This window comes from Exophiala mesophila (genome assembly GCF_000836275.1).
Source record: "Exophiala mesophila strain CBS 40295 unplaced genomic scaffold supercont1.4, whole genome shotgun sequence".
NCBI lineage: Eukaryota > Fungi > Ascomycota > Eurotiomycetes > Chaetothyriales > Herpotrichiellaceae > Exophiala > Exophiala mesophila.
Window position 1 is genome coordinate 4712977 of NW_015622507.1, and position 19505 is coordinate 4732481.

The 19505-nt window shown below is 49.5% G+C and overlaps 7 protein-coding genes across 7 annotated transcripts; 4 read left to right on the plus strand and 3 right to left on the minus strand.

Annotated features, from left to right (window-relative positions):
- The first annotated feature begins 3867 nt into the window (after positions 1–3867).
- Positions 3868–5580, plus strand: PV10_06727 (uncharacterized protein). The gene is made up of 2 exons (XM_016371553.1): positions 3868–4435; positions 4542–5580. Exons 1-2 carry the CDS (start codon positions 4297–4299, stop codon positions 5315–5317), a joined length of 915 nt encoding a protein of 304 aa, XP_016223846.1. The 5' UTR covers positions 3868–4296; the 3' UTR covers positions 5318–5580.
- Positions 5581–5807: 227 nt separating this feature from the next.
- On the plus strand, positions 5808–7490 carry PV10_06728 (uncharacterized protein). Its single transcript, XM_016371554.1, has 3 exons — positions 5808–5943; positions 6007–6710; positions 6784–7490. The coding sequence occupies exons 1-3, from the start codon at positions 5898–5900 to the stop codon at positions 7138–7140; spliced, it is 1107 nt and encodes a 368-aa protein (XP_016223847.1). The 5' UTR covers positions 5808–5897; the 3' UTR covers positions 7141–7490.
- Positions 7491–7623: 133 nt separating this feature from the next.
- PV10_06729 (uncharacterized protein) lies at positions 7624–9977 on the plus strand. Its single transcript, XM_016371555.1, has 5 exons — positions 7624–8104; positions 8177–8287; positions 8340–8426; positions 8541–9638; positions 9722–9977. Exons 1-5 carry the CDS (start codon positions 7895–7897, stop codon positions 9785–9787), a joined length of 1572 nt encoding a protein of 523 aa, XP_016223848.1. The 5' UTR covers positions 7624–7894; the 3' UTR covers positions 9788–9977.
- Positions 9916–11581, minus strand: PV10_06730 (uncharacterized protein). The gene is made up of 2 exons (XM_016371556.1): positions 11275–11581; positions 9916–11166 (listed from the first exon to the last, which is right to left on the minus strand). The coding sequence occupies exons 1-2, from the start codon at positions 11485–11487 to the stop codon at positions 10036–10038; spliced, it is 1344 nt and encodes a 447-aa protein (XP_016223849.1). The 5' UTR covers positions 11488–11581; the 3' UTR covers positions 9916–10035.
- A 411-nt stretch (positions 11582–11992) lies between these two features.
- PV10_06731 (uncharacterized protein) lies at positions 11993–14044 on the minus strand (the record flags this gene model as incomplete). The annotated part of the gene is made up of 1 exon (XM_016371557.1): positions 11993–14044. One exon carries the CDS (start codon positions 14042–14044, stop codon positions 11993–11995), a length of 2052 nt encoding a protein of 683 aa, XP_016223850.1.
- A 739-nt stretch (positions 14045–14783) lies between these two features.
- PV10_06732 (uncharacterized protein) lies at positions 14784–15495 on the plus strand. Its single transcript, XM_016371558.1, has 2 exons — positions 14784–15014; positions 15070–15495. The coding sequence occupies exons 1-2, from the start codon at positions 14930–14932 to the stop codon at positions 15381–15383; spliced, it is 399 nt and encodes a 132-aa protein (XP_016223851.1). The 5' UTR covers positions 14784–14929; the 3' UTR covers positions 15384–15495.
- A 3272-nt stretch (positions 15496–18767) lies between these two features.
- On the minus strand, positions 18768–18998 carry PV10_06733 (uncharacterized protein; the record flags this gene model as incomplete). The annotated part of the gene is made up of 1 exon (XM_016371559.1): positions 18768–18998. The coding sequence occupies one exon, from the start codon at positions 18996–18998 to the stop codon at positions 18768–18770; it is 231 nt and encodes a 76-aa protein (XP_016223852.1).
- Between the last annotated feature and the right edge of the window lie 507 nt (positions 18999–19505).

The window sequence follows — 19505 nt, forward strand, 5'->3', positions numbered from 1 at the left end:
TTAAGTGCCTCTTGGGCGATACGACATTCAATTGATTGAAGAGGGAGTTTGGGGGCCAGTTGCATCATATCGGCCAGATCACATAGGATTGACGGAAAGAGGTGTCAGCTCATGCTGGGTATATTTCTGGTTGGGATAAGGTCTCTTCGTTTAAGTGGCGATGTACAGGAGTATTCAAGCTTCCATTGGAGCGATCCGAGGGGCAGCTCCAATTTGTAACAATCCAGGTTCCTGACGGTCATGAACAGCCCTCGCCAGTGCATCCCTTCCCAAGCGAGTTTTCCTCTGGCGCGTGCAGACCCGAGCACTGAAGCAGTGTAGCATCCAGATGCCGGCACATTGCACATTCCACGTGGATGGTCAATTTACGAATTCGGCTCTATTACATGGTACCGTTCTCATATCACCCCTCCAGGACTCGCAGAACAATGTCGTGTACAATTGTAGTACAATCAGCTTCCTCCATGTATTTTCACAGTTTTGGTCTATAGATAAAGCCGTTCGATACAGGTGTGGGGTCTCTTTGCCTCGAACGATGGTTTTGACGACTTGGTGGACGTGGTGGATATGGTGGATGTACCTTCCCCCCTAATAATATCATGGGTCGCACCTCCCGTCTGGTTCTGCAGTTGCGGCAGTTGCGGGAACTAAAGAAGTTTGTTCCTTCCTTCTTTCAACTTCAACAATCTACGTGTTGATCGCTCCTTCCTAACTCGATTTTCCATTTGCAGTCGTCCATCTTCTCATTCAGCGTCTTTTTGAGCCTCATTTTCTACCCACCTTTTCGTCCCTTCCCAAGCTTTACAACTGCGGCCTCGATTTTCCAAGGGAATCCTTGTCCCATCGACGGGCCTGGATCCCATCCATCTGTTCTCTCCCGTCCAGATTCCGGTGTTTTCCGATTGTTGCCCAACCCCGCTACCAACAAGTAGGAGAATTATGCTCCGACCAGACCAAAGCGATCCAACCGCACCCTCTGCCCCTGACCATCACGGTTAACAAGTCCTCGTGGCAAATCGTCTCCCAGTAACATGATGACTTGCATACAGTTAACTTGGTCTGGAGGGCAGTTTTCGAGACGGCCCTTGTACTGTTGCCCCTCTATCTTGTCGTGTCTCCACTGCGGTTGTGGTGTGCGGAAAAGGGGGGGACCAGATGTACAGCGATGAGCCGAGTCCTCCTCTTCGAGACGGCCGTTCTGGTACTACCCCTCCTTCCTGTCGTGTCACCACTGCTGTTACGATATGCAGAAGGAGGACCAGATCTACAGCGATGGGTCAAGTCCTACTACTTCCTCACTCGCTCAGCCCATAATATTTCCCGGGAAGACAGAAGTATCGACATGCAGCAGGCGACGCTATTTCCAGATAGGTTGCGAAAATACTGGATTTGAGCGATTTGATGCCCTACTTTCTCATGGGCAATGCTCGCACACCCTTCGCGTCCGTGTTTTACTGACCACAACCTGTCGTCTCAACAAGTCTCTATTGACAACCGCAGGTCTCCACGTGTTCGAAAGACAGCACCGTAATCCCGCAGCATGTCATGTACCTTGTTCATCTCTAGCTGGTGCACATGTGTGGGTGGTCCGATACCAGAACTACATCTTCCTTCCCGGACTCCACGCTTGTTCCAAACCTGAGAATAGGCGCCAAGTGCAGGCCGTGTGCCCTACTACGGCATCCAGACATGCATCATTTCATATCGCGCGAAGAAATAACATGGCCGTAACGATGCCCATACACACGGAGCGGATTTGTCGAGAGTTCAAACAAACCCTCTATCTTTTGGTTGCCCTTCGCGCCGTTAGCTATATTTTGGGCATCAATCAATCATCAACCTAGCTGGTCGCGCCTGTCGCCGCTTTTCACGACTCTATCTCGACGCTCTACTTACTGATTCCGACCTACCGGGACATCCTCGGGGGTCAATTTCGCTTATCGACGGACCATGGGCACTAACCAGGTGCAGTGCTCGGGTCACACAGGACTTGAGTTTTTACAAAGGTTTTGATGTTTTGGGCAGCAGTGGGGCAATCCCTACCACCAACTAAAGCATTCGAGGGCTTTCATGATGCTCAGATGACCCAGTGGAACTGAGTTTTATTTGGTCAATGAACAAGACACCTTGCCGTATACCGTTGTTATGTATTTACGTTCAAGGCCTTCAGCTCGAGTGCGGAGTGGAGTAAGAGAGACAGCAGTTCGTGCGCCGTGTTGGCGATTTTTGATCCTCATGCATCAATGCGCGTGGCTGGCACCAGTAATGTAAGGCTGAAATGCACATGCCAAATCTAAGTCTTAGGCAAGTCAAATAACCGGAGCCACACGGCCCATATGGAAACGAACATGGCCTGGCATGTGTGTCGACATGTGTCACTGAGACGTAGCATAAATGCATGGCTGCTGGTAAAGATGGTGGTGACGGCGTATTACGGCTGACTTATCGAGGAGAATAGAGCTCTTTTGCAGCTGGAACGATAGGAGGGGTTGTTGGCTTGAAGAGGACATCCGGACAGAGACCAAGAGCGAATTATACCATGCTGGTGCATTCTCCATGCATGGGCCAATGTGTCTGGCTGCAAAAGTTGTGCATTGAAAACAGCCCTAGGCACATTTTCGTCGCCAACATCATCCTTTGACCCGGCACGAGCTTGTGTCTCAGACACGGAACAACAATGAGTTAGGCCAAGGCCTAAATGTCGGTTGTACGAGGAGCACAACCCTCGAGAACTGGCATGGCATGTCGGCTTGCCTGTTTTGTGATTCCTGGGAGGCATGAATGTATGGGAGGTGTGGTGGCGCCTGTATAAAGCTCATTCTCGAAAAGCTGACGATGCAGGTACCGGAAACGGCTTTCAAGACGTTACATGAGTATCAGTGTCCAATGCTGTGTTCGGAGGAGAGATGGCATGACAATGCTGTCTATCGGCTGTTGCTATTGGGTCATGATAGGTTGTAACATATGGTCTGGCCGCTGTATCCGATACACAAGGTCAGGATCGTCATCTGATACATGACCGGGCCGGGGCGATGATGCATGATCGGTGGAGAAATGTGGATTGGCTGCAATAGACCACTGACATAATTATGTTGGCGATATTTATGTTGATGCCATCGTTGAGAGGGGCGCTGAGACGACCGTCGAGTATGCTGTTACCTTTATCGGCGACATGAATGCTACCACGATGACAAAACATGCTGAAGATTCTAATGGTCCTTGGCAAATTTGACCGTATTTTTAATCAATTCATCTCATGTTCAGGTTGTGTCGTCGCCGGTCGAGCCTATCTCGTCTGATCTGTGGAACTCCAGATATGGGTTGAGGAGATCGTCATTGCCGATAGCAATAGAAAAAACAAGGCATTATACCGAAGCAAGGTCGACACATTTGCCACGTGCGAAGACACAGAATCGATGATCATAAGAACCATAAGATCAGAAACATGTTTGTGATCTAGCTGTCTGCTACATGTTGTTGATATCTGCGAAAACCGTTTACTACTGGAAGGAGGCCTGTGGACCCCTTTTCTAAGACAGCCTTATGGTTGTTTATGGCTGTCCAGTGTCTACATTGCTACGGTTAGCTCTCGCGCTGCGACAACAAAGGGTCGTTCCTGGCGCTTCCTCTATTGGTTCAACTCCCCAGATCGATGAACCTAGGGCCTAGAGCAAGAAATACATTTCTTCTTTGCTGAGAATGGGGCTCTTCAGTTGGTCGCTCCGAGATCTACGAGTACCAGCCCTCGGCCCTGTGAAGTACCACCAATCACAGTGCCCAGATAACCAATTCTTATCAGTTGGCAGGAGTGCCCCCGAGCTGATACGGATCAACAGCCACCTTCCGCATTTCTCACGCAAATTGAGCAACCACGCAGTCACGGCGGCAGGCACGCCAATACTGGCCCCGTGGGACTTTATCTCTGACCTGCGCGGAGAAACTGCATCACTTTAAGTCGTCTTCCCATCCAAGCCTCGACGATAGGCGATGAATGGTTCCCTCCAGACGATCATCTCTTATCCATGATTGGCCCTTCTGCGACGCCAGATTCTGGGGAACCGCTGGAACGGCTCACGAGAGGAAATGCATCAGTCGCCGCGGAGTAGCCATCAATCATCCGCAGACTGCACACCATGACCTAGCTTGGTTTTCTTCCAGTCGATTCACCAACCTAGAATTCCAGGTTTGATCTCCATTTGTACTGAGACTGATCAGCCTGCAACAGTTTGTCTCTATCCAGCCTGCTTCATCCTCCTTGATCTCTCGTTCCCTCCCTCTCTCGTGCCCTGCCACACCATGTCGGACACAATGACCATCCAAGAAGAATCCGACCACTTCTCCCCTTATCGAGCCGACGGCAAACTTTATGGATTCGTGTGCGTGGTCACTGGCGCAGACATGCCTGTCGGAGGAGCCATTGTAACAGAGCTAGCAGGTGGGTCTTGTTCGGTCCTAGCTTGAGCCAGTATTGGTGGTGGACGATAAACATGAAGATGTACACGAGTATTTATTGACGAGACGTATCTTTGCCACATATCCAGCCCACGGCGCAGCTTGCATTTACGCGTGCACCACCTCATCGCCCTCGACGAACAACCTCCAATCCACTCTCGCCGCCACCTACCCCAACACCAAGGTCATCGACTATCCATACTCGATCTCATCAGAGCAAGACACACTGACCCTCATTGACGAAGCCCTCAATGCCTGGGGTCGGCTCGATGTGTGGGTGTGTAGTTCTGGGTTACTAGGTCCGCCTTCGATTGATCAAACCACCCCAGCGGATCTTCAAAACTGTTTCGAGGCCAACAGTCTGGCACCCTTTTTTGCCCTCAAATACGCGCCTCATGCAATGCAAAAGACAACTCCCAAGGGGAGCTACACAAATGCAGCACCCAAGGACCACCGCTACGGCAGTATCATTGTGGTGAGCTCCACCGCCAGCACGTACGGAGGATGCTGGGGTCCATGTTTCACCATGTCCTCACATGCCGCCCTGGGCGTCGTTCGGTCAGGAGTAGCCGTCTTGAAGGGGACCGGCGTCAGGATCAACGCCATAAGTCCTGGGCAGATCGATGTTGGCGTCAGTCTAAATGGGTTTGATGCACGAGGAGGCAACTTGCAGCTGCCCCCAGCGGAGCTACAAAGCCCTCAATCCCAAAAGATGAACATTGGTCTGGAGCGGGCTGGTTTGCCAAAGGAGGTCGGCAGGGTTGCAGGATTCCTGGCAAGCGGGTTTAGTAGCTACATCACAGGTGCGAACATGGTGGTGGACGGCGGTGCCAGTGTTATGTGTCCATTGATGGTCCCCATATAAAAATGAATGTGTAGATGGAGCTGTCTGGAGTGTCTATCTAACAGTACCGACATGTAACGTGGTATGGTCCTGCTAGCGAAAAAAGACTCCAGCTGAGATGTCTTTCTGGGCACCTGATAATGATCAAAGAGCTATCGAGATGAAGAAGCAATTGATGATAAGGAATGAGTGCCGGGGATTATTTATGTGCGGGATGGCAAAGGGAGATCCGAGGGAGTACTCTTGGGCAAAAGAAACACATTTACTTTCATCGTCGGGGCCTGCATGTCAGGCCGATCGATTGATGCATCATTATCTGTGTTTTACTTGGTCTCTGCTGAGAGGCTTTTGTTGTATTGGAAGGACTGAGTGGAAGTGGAAGTGGAAGTGAAATTGTAGAATATTTGCCGAAACGGAAAATCAAACTCGGCTAACCTTCCTTGTCCCAATAAGGACTAGGCCCGTTTGTGGTCCTGTTCTCAACTTTTTGGATCTCAAGCAATCAGAACATCAAGACTCGACGAGACCGACAATACTCAAAAAGAGGAGCCAACCTACCTCACTCTTCCAGAAAAAGGTCCCCGTGTGTGCCATCTTCAACATGGCCCCGAGATCGAGGGGACTCAATGCGATTGCTGATTCTCTGAGTATGCCCTACCGACTGACCTCTCTCTCTCCATCGTCGCAGAAACTAAATCTCTCGTCACTAGTTCAATCTACCAGCAAGAGTTCGCCAGCTCATGTCTGTCGTTCCTGTCGAGCCGCACTCCGGCATCCTTCGCTGCAGACTCGATTGGCAACAACAGCAGCCGCCAAGGCAAGCGTTGAGACACCATCCATCTCCCAGGTTACTCCGTCGGGACCATCAGCTACCCCCGTAGCACAACCATCCTTCATCATCAAAGCCGGCGTGGTCATCAGTCGGCCACCCCTCATTACCCCCGATCCTCACCCCTTCGAGACGGCATACTACCTCTACCAACGCCGATTAAACGAACGACTTGTTCTTCCCTTTACCCAATACTTTTACTACAAACGCAACACGCCGGCCTTTGAAAAATGGCGCGAGGGTCGACGTGCTCGAAGTGGCACAGCTACCCGGGATGTTGGTAACTACAATGCCTACAGCGACGTGTCATGGAACGATGAGGTTCTTGTGGGTGATGACACCGGCTCACCGGCCAAGTTAGTGCAGCAGCTAGTTGCCGAAGAAGGTCGACAGGATGAGTTCACAGGAAAGGGTGATCCCAAATATGCGGGCTTGAGGAGGAGGACCGATGCCGATGAAAATAATGATCAAAGAAGCTTGGAGAGGAGCTTGAGTCGAACTTTGTACTTGCTTCTGAAACCCAAAGGCAAGGAATTTTGGACCTTTCCCGCAGGCCCGGTGAGCGGCAAGGAGGGTCTCAAGGAGGTGAGTTTAACGTCATGCACAGTTACAGAGTCCAACAGTAGTCAAGAAGGTTGCTGACATTGGTGATTAACAGGCTGCCCAACGTGTTCTCTTTGCCTCGTGCGGCGTCAACATGAACACGTTCTTCGTCGGCAATCACCCCGTCGGCCACTACAATCAAGACTCCACACGCGCAATCAAGGCAAAAGCTTCTTCATCGCAAGACTCGCCTTCCAAAACAAATGCTTTGTCCAAGCAAGATGTTGAAGCAGACACCTCGGGGGAAAAGACTTTTTTCATGAAAGCCCGGATCATGGCAGGACAAGCCGACCTGGCCATTGCAGAGAACAAAGATTTCGACGACTTCAAGTGGGTCAGCAAAGAAGAGGTTGAGAAGTTGGTGGATCCAGATTACTGGAGAAGAATCAAGAACATGCTAGTGGCCCAATGAGAGGAATAGGTCGGTTTTGAGATGAGGGACTGAATTCAGCGGCCAGCGCCCATCAGCCAGAGACTGGTTATGAGCTACACCACGACCCGGGGCAGGCTTGCAGATCTCACATCGTTTCTTTCCCCATCCCCCAAGCCTCAGTTGCGGCTGGCTGATGTTGTTTTGATATCTGCTATATACCTGGATTGTACAATATAGTATTATCGCTGACCTACCAATGGTCATTCCTTGCAGGTGTTGGTATAGACTTGAGTGCGACACGGCATGAGAGAGACTCTGACAAGTGAGAATCATAATCACAATGTAGTTCGATACTCCCTAGACAAATTGATCCGTCAATTGCAATAGACGAGAACTCTTTCAATTGTCAGCCTCTTCGTATCCGTGATCCCACTACATAAATGCCAAGACCGACTCCTACAGTAAAAGGCAACCAGGGGTCAGCGACAATTCCACACGCCACCCCGACATCCCAACAAACATGACACCATGGATCTAGCTATGCATTCTTCTAGTTCATCTCCTGGACAGTGCTCACTGCTGCTCACTATTCACGGCTATATTTGACCAATCATCTGTCGCGGTACTCAAGTCTCAACCAGGAGGATTCCATGAGCAGTATTTGATCGTGATACAGCAATCATCCCACGATGAAGGAGTGAGGCTGCGACAAGGGACTTTCTTCACGAGACCAACCCAGTCTCTCTCATTGTTGCTGTCAGTGGCTTATCAATATCACACTCTCACCTACAACATGTCCTCTCGTATCTTCCTCGACAATCACCCCATCCTCATCACCATCATCTCACTCACCATCATCTCTATTGCGACCAATCTCCTCAAGCAGCTTTTTTTCCGAGACCCTCACCGACCTCCCGTCGTCTGGCACTGGGTCCCCAAGATCGGAAGCACCGTTGATTATGGCCAGGATCCCTATGATTTCTTCTTTCGGTGTCGCCAAAAGGTCAGTACCAGAGACGTCTGGTGGCAATTGAACCCATGGGCCACGGCTGATGATGCTTCTTGACTCCTCTAGTATGGCGATTGCTTCACATTTGGTCTTCTGGGGATGAAAGTCACAGTCTACCTGGGTCCCAAGGGGAACAATTTCATTCTCAATGGAAAATTGAAGGACTTGAATGCAGAGGTCAGACTTGAGACATCTTTCCATCTCTGTACCAATCTCTTACACATCCCAGGAAGTCTATGGCCCATTGACCATTCCAGTATTTGGCCCTGGGGTCGTCTACGCCGTTGAAAATGCAAGGTTCATGGATCAAAAGCGGGTAGGTCACACTTACGATCATGACCTTCACACCACATAATCCACAGGCATCTAAGGCCTCCCGCCCGGCCCTTTTTACTTGAAGCTTGCTGTCCACTAACTTTGCTTTCAACAGCTATTGAAAGAAGGCTTCACCTCGCAAAGCCTTCGCTCATATATCCCACTCTTTGTGCACGAAGTGCAGCTTTTCATCAAAACCAATCCAGCCTTCCAATCGACCACAGGCATATGCGATGTCTCATCCATAATCTCGGAAATCTCATTATACACAGCGGCGGGATCTTTACAAGGGAAAGAAGTTCGAGACTCATTTGACTCGACGTTTGCGACGTACTACCGACACTTGGACGATGCATTTGCACCGATTAACTTCATGTTCCCATGGCTACCAATCCCAATCAACATACGACGGGACCGAGCACAAAAGAAGATGGCGAAGCTGTACATGGACATTGTCCAAAAAAGACGACAGCAGGGAAAACGGGACGATTCGTCGCACGACATGCTATGGGCACTACTAGACGCACGGTACAAGGACGGCACGGCCATTACAGACCTAGAGATCGCCAACCTAATGATCGCGCTCCTGATGGGTGGACAGCACAACACTGCCGCCAGTGGCACCTGGGTCATGCTACACCTGGCACACCGGCCCTGGCTGATCGAGGAGCTATATCAAGAGCAAAAAGAGATGCTGGGCGAACAAATGACCTCCTTGACCTACGAGTCGCTTCAGCGCCTCACCTTGCACAACAACGTCATCCGAGAAACCTTGCGGTTACATAGCCCCATCCACTCCATCATGCGCAAAGTCAAGACTGATATGCCCATCCCCGACTCTGACATGGTTGTCCCTCAGGGACACATCCTGCTCGCTGCGCCAGGTGTTCTTGGCCGGTCAGACGAATTCTTCCCGGATGCCATGAACTGGGACCCGCATCGATGGGACCAACAGCCTGAATCGACGACCCCCTCCACGGATCAGTCCAAAGACTCTAGCTCCAAAGACACAGATACTATCGACTATGGCTACGGCGCCGTCTCATCAAAGGCTGCATACAGTCCATATCTACCCTTTGGAGCCGGACGCCATCGCTGTGTCGGCGAGACCTTTGCATATGCCCAGTTAGGCTCCATTCTCGTCACCTTGGTCAGGTTGTTACAGTGGGAGCAGGTTGATCCCAAGGCACCGGTTCCCAAAACGGATTACTCGGTGAGTTTTGATCGACTATTTCTTTGCTAATTTTCTCGTCAAAGATCATATGCTGACGTTCTGCTCTGTTCATTACCACTCAGTCAATGTTCTCCAGACCAGTGCATCCTGCAACGATCCGGTGGAAGCTTCGTCAAGCTCCCGCGTAGCGAACACAGCTACAACGCGTCGACGACACTCGTCGAGTCAACACAATAGACATAATAGACATTACAGGTTAAAGTCAAGATTAGCAACGAGAGATGGGCGAATCACTCTCGTGACTTCCTTATATCATAGAGTCGTCAAACTGCCCGTATCATTATATATCAACAACAAGACTCCTTATGCTATGACATGATCATACAATTTTGGTCATCCAGCCTCGTAATTCGGCAACTACCTTAGGTGGCATAATTCACCCACCCTTGACTGTTTTCTCTCTTTCCACCTCTTCATCTTCCGCGCCAAATCCACCCCATCCGTCAAATTCGCTTGCGAACTTGACCGCCGCTTTGAGATAATATTGATCCTCAGTCTCTCCCCAGACTTTCTCTGCTTCTTTAATTGCTCGACATGCCTTGACGAAATGGGCATCAAACTTGTGGGGGCCTTGGATGGCCGTCGTCGTGACAAATTCCCAGTCTCGTCCTTTGACATCATATTCCGTAATATTGGATGTTTTGATTTCAGGTCGTGATTGTGCTATGTAAATAGCCAGGGTGATTAGAAACCATTCGCGGACCAGCAACACATGATACTGGGGTTCAATGACTGGAATCAGAATCCGTACGGCGTGTGAGGTAGTCAGGAGGTGGACAAGGAAGAAATCAAAACCATGTCCTCCCACTGAAGAAGCACTCGCTATCAGTAATGCGATGGCCAGGTTCTGCGACTGCGCAAAGTCCTTGGTGGGGTCCTTGATTTGCCACGATGACCAATATTCGACAAGGATTGACACCAGTGATTCATCACCCAGGAGATGACTCAGATTTTCACCACCGGGCTGATCAAACATCCCGTCAAAACGTGTGTCATCGTGGACTTTGAGTAGGATGGAGAACAAGTCTGTTGTTGGCTTCACGTGGGACTTAATAATCTGCTGTTGTGAATTCTGGGGGATCTTCGTTTCTAGTATTTTGGCGAGTTTGGGGTCATAACAAGTGGCAACCAGCCCCAAAGCCTCCATTCCGACTTCTCTACTGTTGAGCTCATAGGCATATCCCAGATGAATCAGTGGATGGCCGAGACCGGATGTCAGGGCGTTGAACATGGGCCACTCAGTGTCAGAGCCTTTAGTGCCACGGTCAAAGAGGAATTTCGAGACCACCTCTTTCCAATCGTAGCCATGTAGCACAAGCTGGTCTTCAAAAAAGTCGACCCAAGCTCGCTGGTAATCGCGTTTCCCTAGGAAGTCTCGGTAATCGTGGAGAGCGATTTCCGAAGGAGCATCTTCCCAATGGTCATGGCCCTCATTCGTGGCAGCATCTTCGTAAACCGAATTTAGGTGGTCGGCATCACCGCCTAATAGACATGCAGAGCCAAGTAGCTATGAAGATCAGATCTTAGAGGCAGTGAAAACAAGGCTCTAGAATGTTCGAACAAAATGACTGTCGGGCAGACCCTGGGAATTTGGGGACAAAGATTGATGACTTACATGCGGTGTGTGATTGTGGAATCTGAGGTGATTGTATAGGATAGAGAAAGTAGCATGATTGAGGCGAAGAAGATGCTTGAGTCTTCGTCCTCGTTTGTCGCTCAGGACTTCAACGTCATGGATCTCAACAGCGGGGATGTTGACAGCTCTTCCCGACCATCCGCGGCTGAATGACAATTTTGGGAGAGAGGAAGGGAAAAATGAGGAGAACATGACATTCAGATGCTGTACATCCAGTTTCTGAAGGGATATGTGTGTGCTGCCTTGAAGAGAAGCAACGGAACAAGTGAAGTTGTCGTTGATGTCGATCACGTCAGGCAATTGCTTAACCAAATTGGTTGAGTCGCTGCTTCCCCGCAACTAACTTAGGCTGCAAAAACGGCGTGGCAATCGTCTCCAATGAGGAAATGAAATCTATCGCTGCTTTTATCTCGACATACATATATTCATCTGGCCACAGTTTTCGGCTTCCTCCATCAACAGGACCAACATTTGTCTGCAGAAACACCCAGTCCATCCCAGTTTTATTCTGCTCAAGCTACGTCCCTCCCAAGTTGTGTACTAGGTACGTAATACATGGTATTGTGTATCTGAACGGACTATAACCTGACGAATATAATATTGAGTTTGGAAATGATCATCTACAATCATGGCCTAGACAAATCGATCTATTCAACCTTTAGAGGAAGAACACCCGACGTACGTTGTATCGTAGATATCAGCAAATTTCAACATTACTCCAGTCCCACTCTTTTCCCAGTAGGATCTGCCCGTCCATCATGTTATGCACATAGACACAGCCGACAATTCTAAAGTAGTGCCCCTTCCCATCGACGTATTCTCGGAGTACAAATGGGATACAGCAACCACGGATAATGACAATGTGATCACCGATTTTTGCCTCTGAGGGTATCAAGCAGAGCAACCTCTTCTTCTTGGTTAATCCTAAGCGTCGCCCGAATGCATATCTCAAACTCTCGCCGTAGACATGAACAAGACTCACGTCATCTTTGCTCAAGACCTCTCCAGGGAGCTCTGGTGGTGATGCTTGGTTAGAGACCTGCCGTTTCTGACTCAAGGCTTCCTTGTGTAGATGGGCCCAGACTTTAATACAGCGATCGGCACTAGTCCAAACACTGAAGCGGCTGAGCCCTTGGTCGTCTTTGCCTTGGAGAGCGCCGAGGTCTGCAATCAGTGCCCGCCAGCCTTGTTCGTAAAAGTCCTGGCCACAAAGACCTTCCATGGTTAACAATATGTCCATTGACTGCATCCAGTCATAGGCTTCATCGAGCCATGGAGCCTGTGCCGCCGGCGAGTTGATAACACTTAAGCCTGTCAAAGTAGGCAGTGAGCTTGCCATAGCTTGATCGACAGTGTCAAGAAACGCGCAATTCCGAACGAAAAGGCCACCATCCCTGAGCTGGGAGAAGGACGTACTGAAGCCGCGAGTGCCAGAAGCGTCATATAGGCCTGGTGACGAGGTATTTCCTGTGGATACAATCAATAGGGACAGTGAGTCTTGAGACGTATCCGTCAAGTTCAGAGCCCAGGATGAAAAGCCTGGCTTGTCCCCTACGCAATGGTAAAGTGGGAATACACCGAATTCCTGACGGATCAGATATCGGCTGGCACGAAGCATCAGAGCTGCTTCCGATTCGTTATAGTCGACTGGAAAATTGTCCTTGATCTGATGATCTGAGGCCATTCCTAAGAGCGCGTATGCTTTGTCTCGAGGATCTGTAGCCTTGAATAGAACGCTCGACACGCTGATTAGATTGCAAAACTTGTTCAGATCACGATTCCGTGATCGCAGGATCAGTATTTGCCTCAAAGCGTCTAAGATGGATGTGATGTCCCATAGAGGTGCCCACAAGTCCGAAAGCCAGCTGCTGTTGCTGGGGTAGTGGCGACTGTAGATGTAAAGCCACTGTAGATGGTATGCAGCACGCATGAGGCCATCTTCAAGAAACTTGCCATCCCTGAACTCTTCTCCAATCATAACTCTGACACTCTTCGCCAGTGCGAACTCCTGAATAATCCAGACTCGAGTAAACCAAGGTCGCTGCATAAACTTTGCACAGCCGGGCCAGAAGTCCGCCGCGAATCCGGGAACGTTCTCCTTTTGTAGCATTTTAAGTGATTCTGCTACACTGGAGTTGCCTATGCACAGAGACCATCGGTCCTCGGGAATTGCTTGATATCTATCAAGGCCTTGCAGGATGGCGTGTTGATCTGCGTCGATAGGGCCGAGGTCGACAATGACTTCTTGGGCGCTCGCAAAGATCTGATCCATCATCCGAACCTGCAACGATTTCTCAGTTTGGTTTTCCTTATTCTGGTCAATGGAAACAGCGTCGGCCCATAAGTATTGAACGTCAGGAGCAGCATTCCGTAATCTTTTTAGCCCTGAGTGTAGACTTGGTGGAATTAAGGCCTGCAAAGAGTCACACTCGATTGGCACCTTCGGTAAGGTAGGATCTCCCCATGCATAAGATATTCCGATATAGGCATATTTGTCGTCCGTTACGGTGGTATGATGGATCCTGCATTTCAAATCCGGCGAGGGCTCTCCAGTGGAGGAAAGTTCAAACACCCGGATATGACTTGAGGATTCCAATGGTTTGTAGGTATACAACTTTCTTTCTTGCAGCGGTGGATTTCTATATATGCTCACCAACCTGCAAAAGCGACAATAGATGGAATCTATGAAGAAGTGAAACAGGGGACGTAGGAGCCAAGTGATAAGTACTTTGCGTAATATGCGTCGCATTTCAAGTAGGAGTTTTAGCACACTTCTTGCACAACAGTCGCAAAGACGGGAAACGACGAGAAGCAAGATAACATTAGAAAAAGGAAAAGATAACGTTAGAAAAAGGAAGGTATTTGTCTACTTAGACCATGGTTTCAGAAATAGGCGAGCTTTTGCCCTAATGGGCACTTTATTGCAAGCGAGTAGCGCGCGCTTAGAAGCCTCAAATACCATGATCATGATCATTGTAGATATCAATGTCTGATGAAACATGTCCGAGTAGCCCCAGAAAGTCGTTGTTTTGTACACCTCCTGAACAGGTCTTGTGTGCGATGGCCTGGGACGAAGGGAATTGTATCAACATATGTTGTGTCTTTAGCGCATTGCCATTCAATCGTCAGATGTGTGGGGATACTAATTGTGTGATCTTTCGCGACACTCAGGCAGCAATGTTATCGCACATAGGCAGCTTTGACAGTAAATACTCGTCTACACTTATTGTTGAGCAACTTCATGAGACAAATAGTCGTTAAATTTGCTAGGTTTTGACTCGAACTTTGACGATTCGCAGCTTTGAGTTGATCACGTGTTTTCAAAGAGACATACGCATATGATTGGCGTGATCGCCCTACGTGCCTGGATCCCTGGTCGTCCAGTCTGAGAAAGGTTGGCGGGTGGCTACGTCATTGTGGAAGATGTGATTTCGAAAACCGACAAGACCTGGCAAGATCCCTGTTCCCCAGAAAGCAGATTGCCGATTATGATGTCGGTGCTTTTATGTGCGCTGGCGCTGCGATGTAATACCTTTCTTCCTCGTTGATCAGACGTGGAAGATGAGCAATTATACTTGAGACGAGCAATAACGAGCACAGCCCTATTTATTGACTAGATAACTGCAAGACCGATATGTCTGATCAAGGGAACAAGGAGAACTCTCCTCCGCAACAGGACAAGACGGAAAATAAAGAAAATGCGCCTCCTCAGAAACAGGGTTTGCAAGCATCATGAACGCATCTATTTACAACTGCTGACCTTCCGCGTGACAGGAGACTCGAGCTCTTGGTATGAAAAGCCTGAGTCGGTCGGGAACAAGTACGGGGAAAAGATCCAAGACACGCTGTCGCCTGTGGGTGAGCCTGTAGGTAACGTCCTGCAAAAGGGGGCCGCCCCAATCGGCTCCCTTGTTGATGGCACCGTCGGCGGTGTCATGCGCATGGGCAAAGGATTTGGCGACCAAGTCGGAGTCGGCTTCGGCAATGAAGAAGGTGGACCTGCTAAGCAACAAGAGGTCGAGGGCAAGAGAATGAAGGAAGAAATTGGAGGGAAAGAGCAGACAGCAGACAACCCATTGGGGCTGTAAATACTACGGCTGATGTTGTAAGAGAGGATATTTGAGAGGAATGTGGTTCAATCTCTTTGGGCATGATTAAGTTAACCCCTCATGGGCAAGATACGTATGTTTTAAATATGAACGGTCATATTCGGTTTTATGTTTTTGGATATACTGTTGATATTGATCCTCAACTGACGAGGGCGCGAAACAAGAAAAGTCCACAGAGCCGGTAATGTTGCTGCACGCCCGAAGATGGCAGTTGACTGGGTTTGCCCAAGCAAGACGTTGAAATAGGCTTGTAAGCACATCCTGAATATCGGATCCAACCATCTCGGATGCATACGCCGGCTACGAGGAAGCGAGCGAGATAGAGCGACTAGAGGTATTCGGAAGGGTGGGCCATTCATGGGAATCTGCCAACTGAGATGGGATTTTGGAACCCCATTCCTGGAAGGGCGAGTTGTAAAGCCACCCTTTGGGGTTAGCCTAACCTACCTGTCGGATATATCTGCCGGCGACGTCGCATTCCATTCATGAGCTTATTCCAACTGTACATTCCTGTAATGTCTATTGTACGAAGAGCAAAAGGAAGATCAAAGATAACTGTTTAAAATGCAGTAAAAAAGTTATGTCGCTGGAGGTGCTTCCAAGGCAAATCGCGTGTGTTTCCTTGGATGGATTCTCAAGGGGAGGAACAGCAAGTCAGAAAAACTGTCGCAACATTCGAATAGCCCGGTAGTACACTCCCAGTGGATGCGATTCCCGTTCTTCTGACAGCATCTTCTCGGATGAGAATAAATCGGAAGTTGTCGTCAAAGAAGTGGGGAAGGAGACAGGCAGAATCTGCCTATACTGGGACCTTGGAAGGCGACGTGGTCCGGAGCAGTTCCCACCAACAGGACTTTGAAAGCATCTGACGTCGACACGATAACCCCTACGGAGTGCATGGCAACTTTGAGTTTTTGAGGTTGGACAAGGGGACTCAGAAGGTGGGCATGCGTGATATGACGCTATTGTTATCCAGCGGGTCGAGACACCCACTGTGCCACCCATCTGGTGATACACCAAAGATCGAAGGTGACAAGAACACTGGCAGTTGAAGCAGTCGATGCGATCTTCCACTGAGGTTGATGGCGGACAAGACGAAAGGTCGAGAGATCTTCGATCTATGCTGGGGCTCAATTTCCCTCTCCTTCATGCCTTGTCACTCCAGCCTCTCAATGGAAGGCCCGTGAGGCCGCAGTCCATATTCAGCCCTTGCAGCCTCGAAGATCTCGAGTCCCTCGAAATCAATGTGAAAAGCGTCCAATGATGAACTCACATCTTGATGACATTTCTGACATGGTGTCCCCGACGAGGCACTTTCAGCCATCCGCAATGTCGAATTCTAATATGATGCAGGGTTCATGAGGCTCGTCAGCGGCAAAAGCCCAGTTGATTGTGTTGTTGATGGTGTCATAATGTTAGGTGCCGTTTCTGCTGGCCTTTCTGCGATTTTCACCATTATGCGCAACCAACCGCGGTGCACACCTTCTGGGAGAGGATTCACATTGATGCCATGGAATCAAAGGGGCTCCTTGTGGGCGTGGGTGGGTGTGAGTGGGTACTCGCCGTCATGGTCACGGAGGGAAAGACGAGGTGAGCGTGGTGAGTTTCCTTTAGATCGTCATGGCATTTGTCTCGACCATGTCGATCATTAAGGAGGGTGGCAAACCCCTACAGAGGCACAAGAGGTTGTAGGATCTGGAGCGGAGGGTTAGAGGGCCGCCCCATCAAGTATTTCGGCGAGTACATTTACTAGCTGGCTATGAAGGTGTGGTAGTCTGGCATGGTCGCCAGAGGACTGTTAGGTTTTGACCTGCATAGCAACCACGTAGAGTCACTCGAGCGTTTAGGTGTCGTGGGTGTCCACCACCCTCGGACGCACGCACTGATTGGCACTGAAACGCTTGTTTACCAACTGTAGAGATGTCAGTCAATCAATCACTCGGCCTAAGCCCAGGGTCGACTATTGTTTAATCATGTGCCCTGTAGCAGCCGCCATAGGTCCGCTCGCAGCAAAAGGGCCACAATTACTGGTCCTTCCGTCACCCGCGATTTCTTTCTTCGACGTATAGCTAGTGAAATGATGATCATCGTAGCCTGCAAAGAGCTCAAGGTTGCTTTTTGAGTTCGAACGGAGCTGCCACGGTGCGCAGTCGAGATAACTTCGATGATGACAACTAATCGAGATCACTGATTTTTAATTCAACAATTCATGATGTCAACAGGCGGAGGTAGACAGACGATGGCAAAGGCGAACCAGGGGATCGATCTGGATCTTAGAGTTCCACGAGCATGATGTATCGGTGAATAAGAAGACGCCTTAACGAGCACGTCACATGGATTTTGGTCGATGTCGATGAGGTTGTGAGATATGATGAGGAGCCTAGTGTATGTGGGAACACAAATTTGGCATTACAGACGAGACGGATCATCCATCCACTGTTGGTCGACCTCGTACTGGAGCCCGCGTCACTGAAGGGGATTGTGGAAGGACCATTGTCGTCACAGCTTCTCCCTAACTTCAGGCCACGATAACACGGCGTGCACTCAGAACACAGAGTCTGCTCCGCCACGTGAAAAAATGGAGACTTTATTTCCTGGGGTTTCGACTCGGTATGACGCCGCTTCTCGGCCTGGTACATAATCTGTCGTCGACGTTGGGGCCGCCCTTGTCGAATGACGTTTTGTGAACATGGGTGCTAACATGCAAATGATCGACATTGACAACACTACAGCATTTCAGTGTCCAATGATCCGATGACGATGTTCTCTGCGGAAAGTTCATGACCCACCGGTCTCACCTGACAGTTTCTGGCAACTATGTACACCATCATACTGGGAGGACATCAGTGACTTTGGATGGACTATAGTTCAGCATATGCGGTTGTGCCAGAAGGTCGTGCTAACGAGACCTCATCGTAATCATCGGTATGTAAGTAGGAGGATAGGTACAGATATCTAAAGGTTGGAAACTTTGTGTTGAGGAAGACACTCGCGATGTGGCGAGGTCTGAAATGATCTCAATTGTCATAATTCAGTAATACATATCTAATTGGATGATATCGTGGACAGAGGTGAAACAACCATGTCCGCCCCCATGTGAAGAAGTATAGGTGAGCTGGCTATAGCCCCTAGCCCATACTGAATCTGCCAAGGCAGGAAAATGAAGTAATGGCTTGGTGGGAGTGCTCTGGCGTCGGTGGCTGTGCCCCACTGCTGATTCACACGAAGATGCATCGGGAAATGGTGAGCACGAAGTCGTATGGTGGAAGCACATGCGTTGCTAGCTAGGATGATTGATCTGAAAATCAATTTGTACAGGGCTCGAACGCTTCAAGAAGTTGTAAAAAATGATGTCGAAGCGGCTCAAAATGAGGCTCGTGATGAAGAGCTACTGATACTGCTCTTGGTTGATAACGTGTTGTTAGCATCAGCGAGAACAGGACTTCGACGCCGAGCCGATCGGGTTGCGGCATCCATCTGCTGTTGGGTGTGTTGATGCATTCTGCGAGCGTATGTAGTCATCGCTTCCAATGGATCAGCCTCGAAGTCAACAGCTTCCGTTGGTTGAGTGAGATATTCGACGTTGGCAGACATGATGATATGGTGAAATAAGAGGTGACTGTAGTTGATGGGACGATTGTTGGAGTGGTTTGAAGTTATCGGTATAGTATTGCCTCTGTACTTGAACAAGCTTGATGGGTAGTGTAGAATTGGAAACGGATAAGCTCGAGGAAATCAGAAGGATTATATCGAAAAAAAGAGACCAGGCTGAAGGCGATGGGGAGAACCGCCAATTAGACAAGGGTCGAAGAGACCAGATGAATGAACAAGTCCCCCAGGGTTTCTGAAGACGGGTGGCGCTGAGCTTGTCCAATGGCGACATGCAGAAATCCACCGAGATCATGCACGCTGGCATCAATGCGGGCGGGCGAGACCAGCTTAAGACGCCGATCAGAACCAGGAGTTGATGCTCGATCCTCAGCCAAAAGTCTGATTGTGAGCGACGTGCTGGGGATCGAGCCAGTCAAAGTGAATACTTTGGTGTGGTCGGGTCCCAGGGTGACCCTGCCGATCATGTGGGATGGGATTTCAAGTTCGCAT

Coding starts and splice junctions, on each gene's coding strand:
- PV10_06732 (XM_016371558.1), top strand. CDS start 14,930: ATGTCTGATCAAGGGAACAAGGAGAACTCTCCTCCGCAACAGGACAAG. Junction 15,015..15,069: donor TGCGCCTCCTCAGAAACAGG/GTTTGCAAGCAT, acceptor TCCGCGTGACAG/GAGACTCGAGCTCTTGGTAT.
- PV10_06728 (XM_016371554.1), top strand. CDS start 5,898: ATGGCCCCGAGATCGAGGGGACTCAATGCGATTGCTGATTCTCTGA. Junction 5,944..6,006: donor TGCGATTGCTGATTCTCTGA/GTATGCCCTACC, acceptor TCTCGTCACTAG/TTCAATCTACCAGCAAGAGT. Junction 6,711..6,783: donor GCAAGGAGGGTCTCAAGGAG/GTGAGTTTAACG, acceptor GGTGATTAACAG/GCTGCCCAACGTGTTCTCTT.
- PV10_06730 (XM_016371556.1), bottom strand. CDS start 11,487: ATGTTCTCCTCATTTTTCCCTTCCTCTCTCCCAAAATTGTCATTCAGC. Junction 11,167..11,274: donor TCCACAATCACACACCGCAT/GTAAGTCATCAA, acceptor TGATCTTCATAG/CTACTTGGCTCTGCATGTCT.
- PV10_06727 (XM_016371553.1), top strand. CDS start 4,297: ATGTCGGACACAATGACCATCCAAGAAGAATCCGACCACTTCTCCCCT. Junction 4,436..4,541: donor CATTGTAACAGAGCTAGCAG/GTGGGTCTTGTT, acceptor CCACATATCCAG/CCCACGGCGCAGCTTGCATT.
- PV10_06729 (XM_016371555.1), top strand. CDS start 7,895: ATGTCCTCTCGTATCTTCCTCGACAATCACCCCATCCTCATCACCATC. Junction 8,288..8,339: donor TGAAGGACTTGAATGCAGAG/GTCAGACTTGAG, acceptor TACACATCCCAG/GAAGTCTATGGCCCATTGAC. Junction 9,639..9,721: donor TTCCCAAAACGGATTACTCG/GTGAGTTTTGAT, acceptor ATTACCACTCAG/TCAATGTTCTCCAGACCAGT.